The sequence below is a fragment of the Bos grunniens genome, chromosome 11, assembly GCF_055505025.1.
Source record: "Bos grunniens cultivar Pamir isolate PY7600 chromosome 11, Bosgru_T2T1.0, whole genome shotgun sequence".
Classification (NCBI taxonomy): Eukaryota; Metazoa; Chordata; class Mammalia; order Artiodactyla; family Bovidae; genus Bos; species Bos grunniens.
Window position 1 is genome coordinate 81,492,496 of NC_141175.1, and position 12,817 is coordinate 81,505,312.

Below are 12,817 nucleotides of genomic sequence, written 5' to 3' on the forward strand. Positions count from 1 at the left end.
CAGGGGTGTGTTACATTAATGTTTCTTCTATAGTGGACCACCAAGCTGTGATTAAAAATGATGCAGTGTTATGCTTACTGACTTGAAAGGCTATCTGAGATACATGTTTGTTTGAAAAAGCAGGTTAGGAAAGAGGATTAGTAGTTTGATTCCATTTATGTAAAATGTCATAAATATATGTATTACATATATCACTAAAATGTTAACAGCAGTTATTTCCGGGCAGTGGTATTTCTCTGTACTTCTCAGTGTTGTTTGAACTTTTTGTAGTAAGCATAATTTTTATCATGAGAGATGAAAACCTATATACATTCCTTTTGTGAAACATAAGAGTTGCCTTTCTTTTGGTAGGACTGTTACCAAAGCCTACTGAAGTTTTTCTTTCTTTCTTTTTGTCTTTTCTTAAGAAACATACAAGAAATGCCCATTCCTTTTAAAATCCTCGGTTATTTTACATTCCAAAAATATTGCTCTGAGATTCTCGTAGTCAATGAGTTCTATGGACAGAATTTCACTTGTGGTAAGTATTCTATTTTGGAATTTATTTTTACATATTCATTTGAAAACACAATTTCTTGAGGGAAATGTATTTTTTAAGTAAAAAACTAGTGTAATTGTAAAATAGATTTAAAACTTTGTTTTGAAGAGTCTAACATTTTCTCTGATTTTTAAAATAGTAAGCATTCATCAAGCTAACCACTTGTCCAAGGTCAGCAGCTTAGGGGCATTCTGATGTTTTTAGAAAATGACGGATTTAACATACACTGAAGTAAACTCTAATATATTCTGGATGGAATCAGTTCCTATACCTAGCTTGAAACAGGCTGCAGTGGCCTCCTGTCCTCCCCAAATGTACAGAGTATGTAGCTGAGTGAAGCCATTTTTGGCACAAATGTTCCCTAATCCTGCGAGAGGGCAGTGGGAATACAGCAAGGCCCTCCTGGCCTTTGGAAATCCCAGGCCACTCTGTGAAGACAACGAAAGAACAAGGCAGAATGTCATAGTTGTTTTAAATCTCTCTAGGTGATAACATTAGTAACCTTGGGATACTCAGTGCTAAGTGATCATAATTTTTATCAGTATTATTCATTCATTTGGGTAATGAATATATACCCAAAGTGGGAACAAACCCATTTCCATCTTCAGGGCTCCCAACACTCACTATTGCTTCATCTAATAATGAATTCTGGGCTCTCTAAAAAGTCCTGTATCTTTATGAAGAAGGGTACTTAGCAGAATACTAAGCATTTAGTGGGCATTTGGTAAACACATGTGGATTCAATTATCTTGGAAGTACCATATCTGACATTGTCGATCTTTTCCCTGGCAGGCAACTCAAACGCCTCTGTGTCAGCTAACCCAATGTGTACCATCACTCAAGGAGCTCAGTTCATTGAGAGAAACTGCCCAGGTGCAACATCCAGATTCACAGCAAACTTTCTCATTTTGTATTCATTTATCCCAGCTCTTGTCATCCTAGGAATAATTGTGTTTAAAATAAGGGATTATCTCATTAGCAGATAGTAAAGGACACTGCTACAAAATGGAACTTAAGCTCCTAGATATACATGACTGCTTTGAATTTCTGAAGTAAGAATGCCACATGATTCTCAGTAGTACAACTGTAAGTCTTTTAACCATTAAGACTCCATCTGTGCCCACTGGATCCATGCAGGCCTGGAATGCTATTCTAACTTGGAGGGACTTGTGTTATTTGGAAATTGTGACGGAGCAGGTTCAAAGATGTAAATAATAATTCATAAAGTTATGGGAGACTAGTGTGACTATTTGTCTTTGTTCTAGACACAGAAAAAATAGGTCAAAGATTATGCTTACATTTGACAAAGGACTTGGTAAAAAAGAAAATATTTGAATATTATCAGCTGTAAGTAACAGAAAAAGTTGTTTCACTGAAGCAAAGCATCACAGAATTGGGTGAGAATGGTTTATCATTTCCAAACCCACATTTATGTGTCCAAGTCCAGATAAGTTACCTAGTCACATGGAGAGGATGTTGGATAGATGCTGAGTGAAGGCCCTTGACACAGAGCATCCACTGATTTTATTGAGGGTTAAACATGAAAAGTGGCAGGAATGGGCTGAACTGAAAACAGCACATTAGACAAAAATAGTTTGCTATTTTTCACTGTCAACTTAGTTTACTTACAAAATTAAATGTTACTAGGTAAAGTGTATGCATGAACTGAGAAATGACCTTTTTAAGGTTAGAGAGCAGCTGTTATTTAAAGTCCACATAGAAAAGATGCTCAACTGACACAACATTTACACTAAGAAAAGCAGGGTTACATGCTAGGGATTCATGTTCTGGAATTAAAAGAATGCTGATCAGTACGTATTTTTAAGGATCAAATGATGTATATAGATTATTAAAAGTGGGTTCTGGACTAAATGATGGATTATCTTTCTGATCTTCAAGTAATTCATGTCCAAGTCTGAAATGAAACTGTCTCCATGTTACCATGGTAACTTTGAATGAGACTATCTTAGAGAGTACATGAACTTGTTCTGTTACTGTGACCTAACTTGTAAAGAATGATAAATTATAGTATTTGAAACATCTCACATTATAGTGAGAAAGATCATTTTATTAAGGAAACCATGGTAAAATTCTATTTCTCAGAACAGTATTCAAGAATCTGGAGACATTGGTAAATTACCAAAATAGTATTGTCAATTTTTATAAAAGGTCTTTGACACTGATGATTATGGTATAATAGTTACATAATGCCTTACAGATTATATATGTCACATCAGTTATAGACAGTTCTGGAGATGATAATCTATTAAAGCAGTTCAAAGAGAGTCCCACAGGAACCTCTTTTGAAATCACTGATTTCAACTTACTAAAGATATGGGTGTACAATCTAAGTGGAAACATTTTTCTACTATTCATATGCAGATGGAATTTCATTCTAGCTCAGAAACATTTGGAAAATTGACATAGCATGTGACTTCAAGCTATTAAATGTTAGTGATACTGTCTTAGAAAAACACAATGACTTTCAACATGTGACAGTTTCTCAAGTTAAAAATGGACAGTGATGTGTAAGAAAATCAAATTAAATAATCCAAAATCCTGTTTCCACCAAGTCAGTAATATTTCTGAGATCATAACATTCAGTGTTACAGGGAGCTCTTTCTTTGCAGCACTCAAGAAAGGCGCCTGTTTCTATGACTGTAGTTCCTTGGAGACATGGTGAAAATTCTGTTTTCCAGAGGACGGGAACCATACGCACTGACTGTCACTAGTTTAGGAACTTGTATTTCATTGCTGTAACAGGGTAGTTTGCTATCCACTCCGATACCACTCATCAATCTTTGTGTTCTTAAGGTTAGTAAATGTTTATTTAAAGCTGGGTGCATGGCATAGAAAAGTTAACATATTTTATAGTGGAAATGGAAGAATATGGGATAACTTACTTTCCTGTTTAATGACAGCAGTTATGCTTACTCCAACTGAACTTGGCTAGCAGATACATCTCCAGAAGTTAGAAGGCTTCTTAAAGGCTATCCCACCTTGGAAATGATCTTGGTTATTACCAACTCATACAGTTTTGGCCTGCTTATTGATAGAATATTTCCTTAAATTTGTCTGTTCTTCAAAAAGTTGTACTTATCTAAGTATGTCAGAATCACCAGAGGTACTGATGAAAAATGCGGATTACTAAGCCGCATTCCAGACCCATGGATTGAGGATCTCTGGCTGTGGGGATTCAGGAATGTATTTTATTTTTTTAAAAAAGATTTATTTCATTTTTTGGCTGGGGTGGGTCTTCGCTGCTGCACATGGGCTTACCCCAGTTGTGGTGAGCAGGGGCTCTCTCCACTGTGGTGTGGAGTAGGGGCTCTAGGGCATGTGGGCTCAGGAGCTGTGGCACACAGATGGAGTTGCTCTGCAGCATGCGGGATCTGGAACCTATGTCCCCTGCATTGTGTGGCAAATTCTTAACCACTGGCCTACCAGGGAAGCCCCAATTTTTTTTTTTTTTTGACTGAAGTATAGATGACTTACAATGTTGTTAGTTTCTGTTGTACAGCAAAGTGATTCAGTTGTGTGTGTGTGTGTATACATATATATATTAGATATGGTGCATGTATCTTCCTAATCATAGTTTTGTCTGGGTATATGCTCAGGGATGGGATTGCTGAATCATATGGGAATTCGGTTTTTAGTTTTCTGAGGAACCTCTATACTGGTCTCCACAATGGCTGCACCAACTTACATTCCCACCAACAGTGTAGGAAGTTTCCCTGTTCTCCACACCCTCTCCAGCATTTGTTATTTGTAGACTTTTTAATGATGGTTATTCTGATCAGTGTGAAATGTTACTTCTTTGTTTTTATTTGCATTTCTCTAATAACTAGCAATACTGAACATCTATTATTTGTAATATTGAGCATCTTACAAATAGCTGTGAAAAGAAGAGAAGTGAAAAGCAAAGGAGAAAAGGACAGATAGATCCATTTGAATGCAGAGTTCCAAAGAATAGCAAGGAGAGATAAGAAAACCTTCCTCAGTGATCAGTGCAAAGAAATAGAGGAAAACAATAGAATGAGAAAGGCTAGTGATCTCTTCAAGAAAAATTAGAGATACCAAGGAATATTTCATGCAAAGATGGGTTCATAAAAGGACAGAAATGGTATGGACCTAACAGAAGCAGAAGAGATTAAGAACAGGTATCAAGAATACACAGAAGAACTGTACAGAAAAGATCTTCATGACCCAGATAATCACAATGGTGTGATCACTCACCTAGAGCCGGACATCCTGGAATGTGAAGTCAAGTGGGCCTTAGGAAACATCACTATGAACAAAGCTAGTGGAGGTGATGGAATTCCAGTTGAGCTATTTCAAATCCTAAAAGATGATACTGTCAAAGTGCTGCACTCAATATGCCAGCAAATTTGGAAAACTCAGCAGGGGCCACAGGACTGGAAAAGGTCAGTTTTCATTCCAATCCCAAAGAAAGGCAATGCCAAAGAATGCTCAAATTACTGCACAATTGCATTCATCTCACACGCTAGTAAAGTAATGCTCAAAATGCTCCAAGCCAGACTTTAACAGTACATGAACTGTGAACTTCCAGATGTTCAAGCTGGATTTAAAAGAGGCAGAGGAACCAGAGATCAAATTGCTAACATCCATTGGATCACTGAAAAAGCAAGAAAATCATCTATTTTTGCTTTACTGACTATGCCAAAGCCTTTGATTGTGTGGATCACAACACTGTGGGAAATTCTGAAAGAGACGGGAATACCAAACCACCTGACCTGCCTCCTGAGAAATCTGTATGCAGGTCAAGAGGCAACAGTTAGAACTGGACATGGAACAACAGACGGGTTCCAAATCAGGGAAGGAGTATGTCAAAGCTGTATATTGTGACCCTGCTTACTTAACTTATATGCAGAGTGCATCATGAGAAATGCTGGGCTGGATGAAGCACAAGCTGGAATCAAGATTGCTGGGAGAAATATCAATAACCTCAGATATATGCAGATGACATCACACTTATGGCAGAAAGCGAAGAAAAACCAAAGAGCCTCTTGATGAAAGGGAAAGAGAAGAGTGAACAAGTTGGCTTAAAACTCAACATTCAGAAAACTAAAATCATGGCATCTGGTCCCATCACTTCATGCAAATAGATAGGGAAACAGTGGAAACAGTGACAGACTTTATTTTGGGGGAGCTCCAAAATCGCTACAGATGGTGACTGCAGCCATGAAATTAAAAGACGCTTGCTCCTTGGAAGAAAAGTTATGACAGTATATTAAAAAACAGAGGTATTACTTTGCCAACAAAGGTCCATCTAGTCAAAGCTATGGTTTTTCCAGTAGTCATATGTGGATGTGAGAGTTGGACTATAAATAAAGCTGAGCACCAAAGAATTGGTGCTTTTGAACTGTGGTGTTGGAGAGGACTCTTGAGAGTCCCTTGGACTGCGAGGAGATCTCCAACCAGTCCATCCTAAAGGAAATCAGTCCTGAATATTCATCAGAAGGACTGATGTTGAAGCTGAATCTCCAATACTTTGGCCACCTGATGCAAACAACTGACTCATGTGAAAAGACCAGATGCTGGGAAAGATTGAAGGCGGGAAGAGAAGTGGACGACAGAGGATGAGATGGTTGGATGGCTTCACCGACTCAATGGAACTGAGTTTGAGCAAGCTCTGCGAGTTGGTGATGAACAGGGAAGCCTGGCGTGCTGCAGTCCATGGGGTCGCAAAGAGTCGGACACAACTGAGCGACTGAACTGAACTAAGTATCTATATATGTGCCTGTTTGCCATCTATTTTTCTTCTTTGGAGAAATGTCTATATTTTCTGCCCATTTTTTTGATTAGTTTGTTTTTGTTGTTGTTGTTCAGTTGTGTGAGTTGTTTATATATTTTGGAAATTAGGCCCTTGTTGGTTATATCTTTTGCAAATTTTTCTACCATCCTGTAGGCTGTTTTTTCATTTTGTTTGTGGTTTCTTTTACTGTTCAAAAGCTTGTAACTTTGATTAGGTCCCGTTTGTTTACTTTTGTTTTTATTTCTATTGCTTTGGGAGACTGACCTCCCCAGTGGCTCAGACGCTAAAGCGTCTGTCTACAATGCGGGGGACATGTGTATTCTGTGGGGTTTTTTGGATGTAATGTCCGGATAATGTCAATTAAGTCTAACTGTTCTATTGTATCACTTATGATCTGTTACTTATTCTGTCTAGAAGATCTGTCCATTGGTATGAGTGAGGTGTTGAAGCGTCCTACTTATTGTATTCCTGTCTATCTCTCCCACTGTCCGTTAGTATTTATGTATGAGGGTACTCCTGCATTAGGGGCATCTAGGCTGACAAGTGTACAGTCCTCTTGTACTGATCCTGTTATCATTATCTAGTGTCCTTCTTTTTCTTTGTGGCCCTTGTTTTAAAGTCTATTTTGATATGAGTATTGAGACCCCTGTTTTCTTGTCTTTTCCATTTGCATGAAATCTTTCCCCATCCCTTCACTTTCAATCTATGTGTGTTTGTTGCCCTGAAGTGGGACTCTTATAGGCAGCATATTGTAGGCTCATGTTTTTTATTCAATTTGCCACCCTGTGCCATTTGATTGAAGCATTTAGTCCATTGCCATTTAAGGTAATTATTGACACATATGTATTCAAGCTATGTATTTATTGCCATTTTAAACTTTGTTTTATTATTGACTATATTTCTTCTTTTCCCTTTTTCCTTTTATTTCTTTTGTATTATACTTATGTGCTCTGCTTTTTCATATTTTATGAATCTGTTGTATGTTTCTAATTTGTGGCTACCCCGTTCTTCAAGTACGTTAATCCCTTTCTATATCTACTTGCTTTGGACTGGTAGTCGTACAGACTCAAACACATTCTAGGGGAAAACAAAACTATATGTTCTTACTCTCCTTCCCCACATTTTATGATTTTGATGTCCTCTTTTATATCTTCATGTTCATCCTTTTGCTGTTCATTGTGGTTATCATTACTTTCATAGATTTTTTAAATTGTGTACCGGATTATTTAAGTGATTTACTTTCCAACTGTGATTTTCTCTTTCCTACAGATTCTTACTTCTTTTCTATTTAGAGAAGACCTTTCAGTATTTCCTTTAAGATAGGCTTAGTATTGCTATAATTCTTTTAGTTTTTGCTTGTCTGAGAAATTCTTTCCTTCTATTTTAAATAATAATCTTGCTGAGCAGAGTATTTTAGATTACAGATTTTTCTCTTTCAGTATTTGAATGTATCTTGCCATGCCCCTCTGGCCTGCAATAGTTTTTTAATTGGAGGATAATTACTTTACAATACTGTGATGGTTTTTGCCATACATCATCGAGAATCAGCCATAGGTATACATATGTCCCTTCCCTCTTGAACCCTCCCCTCCCACCTCCCTCCCCACCCCATCCCTCTAGGTTGTCACAGAGCATGGGCTTTGGGTTTCCTGCATCATACATCAAACTCCCACTGGCTATTTGTTTTACATATGAAATGTGTATGTTTTAATGCTATTCTCTCAGATTATCCCACCCTCTCCTTCCCTCAATGTATCCAAAAGTCTGTTCTTTATGTCTGTGTCTCCTTTGCTGCCCTGCAAGTAGGATCATAGATACTATCTTGTCTAGATTCCATATGTATGTGTTAATATACAGTATCTGTCTTTCTCTTACTTCGCTTTGTATAATAGACTCTAGGTTCATCCACCTCACTAGAACTGAGTCAAATGTGTTCCTTTTCATAGCAAGGTAATATTCCATCGTGTATATGTACCACAACTTCATTAACCATTCATCTGTCGATGGACATCGAGATTTCTTCCATGTCCTAGGTATTGTAAATAGCGCAGGAATGAACACTGGGGTACGTGTGTCTTTTTCAATTATGGTTTCCTCAGGGTTTATGCCCAGTAGTGGGATTGCTGGGTTGTGTGGTAGTTTTGGTCTAGTTTTTAAAGAGATCTCCATACTGTACTCCACAGTAGTTGTTATCAATTTAAATTCCCACCAACAGTGAAAGAGAGTTCCCTTTTCTCCACATCCTCTCCAGCATTTATTGCTTGTAGACTTCTTGATGATGGCCATTCTGACCAGTATGAGATGATAGTTCACTGTAGCTTTGATTTTGGCCTGCAATATTTCTGTACAGAAATCAGCTAATAACCTTATAGGAGTTCCCTTGTAACTTTTTCTGTTTTTCTCTTACTGCCTCTAGTATTTTCATTATCTCCTTTTTCAAATTGGTGTCTATTAGTCTGCAGAGGCCTGTTTCATTATTTATTCTTTCAGGAGAATTCTCTTGTCTTTTACCTGGGAGTGGTTCCTCTATGTTTTCATTTTACTTGTACTTCTTTTACTCTGAGTTTAGAAGAAACAATCATCTACTGTTGCTTGAAGGGCTATTTATGTTGGCGTGTCCTTGTCTAGCTTGTGTGGATTTACTATATTTGGTATGAGGGCTGTATTTAGTGTGTGGATGCCTGTTGTGTCTTTCCTCAGCATGTGCTGGTGGTTATCACCTTGATAGGGAGTGTGCAGATGCAGCAGCCGGTGCCCAGTCCTGAGGGTCTTGGTGGTGGTGGTGGCTCAGATGCGCCCCTGGAGCATGCAGCGGGAGTGGAGGCAGTTCATGATCATTGCTAGAGTTTGCAAGGGAGGTGGTGGTAGTTTGTCACCAACACTGGAACCAGTGCAGGTGGGGTCCTGCCCTCTGTAAGTTTGTGCACAAAGAAAAAGGCTACAGTGGTGGATCCCACCTCCAATGACACCTGGCCTCTAAGATGGCCTGGGCTTCCTCCATGTACACCCTCAGTTGTGGTCACACTAGATTCCAACACCATCTCCCAGGCTGTTTCTGCACAGCTAATCTTAGTCCTCTCTCCAGGTCCGATCTCTGAAAGCCTGAGTTCTAACACCTTCCTTGCCCACACTGGCAGACTGGTGTTTCAGGTTGCCACCATGACCATCTGTACAGTTTTTCTTCTACTCTGGGCTGCTGCATTCTCCTTTGAGGCCCTGAAGCTCCCCTTCCGTCCCGGCAGATCTCGCTGGTGAGGGGGCTTCCCAGGGTGCAGGAACCCTTCCTCTTCCACAGCTCCCTCCGAGGGGTGCAGGTCTCAGCCCATTCCTTTCTCATTTTCTTTTTAATCTTTTTTCCTATCCGGTTACCTGGAGACTTTCTTGCTCTTTCAGCAGTCTGAGGTATTCTGCCAGTGTTCAGTAGATATTCTGTAAGAACCCTTCCACATGTAGATGTATTTTTGCATTTGTGGGAAAAGGGGAGCTTCACATCCTACCACACCACCATCCTAACTGCTCCTCAGGTATGTGCCTTTTAAATAAATACTTTAGATGCTTCTCATGCCTCACCATTAGAGTAAAATGATGATACCTGTGAAAGTGACCCCAATTCCACTTTCCTACCAGACATAGCTGAGAATGCCTTAGAGAAGGACGTGTCTAATATAAATGCTTAACCTTATACCTACAACTGTTACTAAATGCTCCCAATTTCATATTCCTGAAAACATGAGCAGAAACTTATAGATGCTGAACCAAGTATACACTACTTAAAAACAGGTTAAAGGTAGGTCCCAAAAGATTCTTTTTATTTAAAAAATATTACATGTAATTATACAATTTTTTTAAGAGACTTAAAAATATCTCAGGAGTTGCACTAAGACAAACAATTCCACTTTTCCTTTAATAAATTACACATCTAAACTTTCCCCCCTTATTACTGTAATATTAACTAATAAAATATTACTTGTATTTGGAAAAGAAGAAAGAGGTTACATTACAGTTGAATTAGGTTCAGGAATCAAGCTCAATTTGTTTCCAAGACTTGGAAGAACTTCTTTTGTACTGTTCCAGTTCCTAAAACAAAAACATGTTTTACTAGTAAAAAACTTTAAAATTTAACCTAGGAGCCTTAAAACTGCCTTAGCATTTTTGCCTTAACAGTGTATCCTTTATAAAAGTATTATCACTCTCAAAATTTCTTGACAACTACTTTATAAATGACTATACTCGGGATGTATCTTCTAGAAATGTAGTCTTCAGAGTATCTATGTAGCCTAAGTAGCACTTGGAGATGAATTAAAATTTTAGACAAAATTATATTCTAAATAGTGCATACACATTGTTTTTCAAGTAACAAAATTAGGCATTGTTATATGCATGCTTTGGGCTCCCCTGGTGACTCAGCTGGTACAGAATATGCCTGCAATGCGGGAGACCTGGGTTTGATTCCTGGATTGGGAGATCCCTTGAAGAAGGAACAGCTACCCACTGCAGTATGCTGGCTTGAGGAATTCCATGCACTGTATAGTCCATGGGGTCACAAAGAGTCAGACATGACTGAATGACTTTCACATTCATGGATGCTTTAAGAATACAAAAATGATCTTATTTTTAAACATTTGCTGTTCAACTCTTGTCAAATTGTGGTTGAAGTTAGCAAAGTATCAATATTTAAAATGTACATATCCTTTGACCCAGTGATTATACCTTTAGACATCCATCATATAGTACAATAGAGAAGAGCAGAAGGATATTCACTGCACTGTCTACTGGCATGCAATCGGAAATGGCTTAGATATCTCACGGTAAGGACTGATTAAATACCTCAGTGCTCATTGACACCTGACTTTGTAGGCAGCCAACAAAAATAATAGTGCTGTATGTGCCAAATGAGAAAGGCAGCTAGGTGGAGAGAGGGCAGGACACTCCCATTTTCTATATTATATACTTCTGTGTCTTGGTTTTTTTCACCATTGAGTATATGTTACTTTTACAATTCATAAAACAAAGATAAACTTGAGTGGAGGTGGGAAAACCTGCATGAGACAACTAACATGCAAAAGGGACCATCTAAGGGGATTGGCTTTTGGCTTCTTCCATGTTGTTCAGTGTCTAAGTGTACAAAGTGTATCATTGTTTCAGATAAGCAAAAAGTGGTTACTCTGCAAGATAAGGCAATCCCTGCCCTTTGCCTAATGTAACTGAAGTTCATAGTTGCCAGGAAAAGAAAACTGCACTCTCATTTTCAGAAAAATGGCAGATGATCTCTTTCGTACATATATTCTAAGTCATTAAAATTTAAATGTTGAAAGTTTCAAAACACTATAATGACTTTGAAGAAAATTTTTTCCATAGTATTAACTCCAAAGTAGTCTTTATAGCTTGGTTTAATTTTAATGACATTAACTCAGTTCACCAGTTATCTTACCTGTAACTTATGGTTTCAAGGATTGTTAGCTCATAAAGAATAAACAATAATCAGTTACCACAAACTTTGCCTTTAATTGGAAGTGCTGAATTATTTTTTTTTTTTTACCAATGGTAATGGTGAGGGCATTGCTCTGAGATGCTGTGCTCGTAGTTTCTCCCTTCTGTAAGCTGTAAAGTGACAGAACTGGGCTGGTCCCCCAGCTACACCAGGAGGAGGATGGAGAGTAACTGGCGTGATACAGAACTCACTGTGTTCACTAGATCTTTAGTACTGCTTTCATGCGACCTCAGCATTATGTGATGATGTTTTAAAGGAACAGCAACTAAGAGGGCTCTCTTTGCACTACAGTTCTTCATGGCCACTCTAGAGAAGTCACTTTAAAAGAGAAAGCAAAACCAAAAAGGGTTTCTACCCTGCTTCTTAAAAGCTTCTAAAGTTTTCAAATATAAATATATATAATGCTTAAAACACCATCTTCAATAGAGGACAGTAAAAAACATTTCCCCCCAACATGTAAATCAATCAATGTAAATCAATCAATGTGTGTCTGTGTTTAAATTATAAGCCTAGGGATTATAAAGAGTTTTTTGAAAACAGGGATTCAAAATGTATATGTATGGTTGAACCAAGAAGACCTTAAAAATAACTGTTTACCCAAACCTTTTCCATTTTTTTTTTGCTTTGACAATAAAAATATAGAAAAGAGGTAGAAGGATTCAGCAAGTGCTTTCTATACTTGACTCCCTTAAAATCAGGAGTGCTTTAAAACTGGAAGACTTTTAAAAAATAGTAAATACCAAGGAACTATTTTCTGGTGCCCATGTCAAATCTGACAAAAGAGAGCTAATTAGGAAAGACATTTAGTCTGCAGAAAAGGTGAAAAGGGGTCTTAACGTTGATCCTCAAACCAGGGGGACTAATTTCAGTCCCTGTGAGGATCTTCATGCATCAGTGGGGACTGGGAGCAAAAGGGATTCTGGACAGTGATCATAAATGACATGTTCTACTATCAAGAACTTAAAGCATTATGGGATACTGTGTCTCAGTGCCTCCCCTTTCACTGGCAGGA

General features: G+C 38.1%; 2 protein-coding genes across 13 annotated transcripts in view; one reads left to right on the top strand and one right to left on the bottom strand.

Annotated features, from left to right (window-relative positions):
• The window catches only part of ABCG5 (ATP binding cassette subfamily G member 5), a 42,611-nt gene extending 40,838 nt beyond the window's left edge, over window positions 1-1,773 (top strand). For 9 of the 10 annotated variants that reach the window (XM_086327216.1, XM_086327214.1, XM_086327210.1 and 6 more), the window contains 2 exons: window positions 408-520; window positions 1,331-1,773. In XM_086327216.1, coding sequence (XP_086183342.1) covers window positions 408-520; window positions 1,331-1,524 — 307 coding nt within the window. In that variant the 3' untranslated portion in view covers window positions 1,525-1,773. The remainder of the gene's footprint in view (window positions 1-407; window positions 521-1,330) is intronic. The other variant, XR_015137048.1, reaches the window with a different exon arrangement.
• An 8,322-nt stretch (window positions 1,774-10,095) lies between these two features.
• The window catches only part of DYNC2LI1 (dynein cytoplasmic 2 light intermediate chain 1), a 38,093-nt gene continuing 35,371 nt past the window's right edge, over window positions 10,096-12,817 (bottom strand). For all 3 annotated transcript variants that reach the window (XM_086327223.1, XM_086327220.1, XM_086327222.1), the window contains one exon: window positions 10,096-10,391. In XM_086327223.1, the coding sequence (XP_086183349.1) occupies window positions 10,329-10,391 (63 nt within the window). In that variant the 3' untranslated portion in view covers window positions 10,096-10,328. The remainder of the gene's footprint in view (window positions 10,392-12,817) is intronic.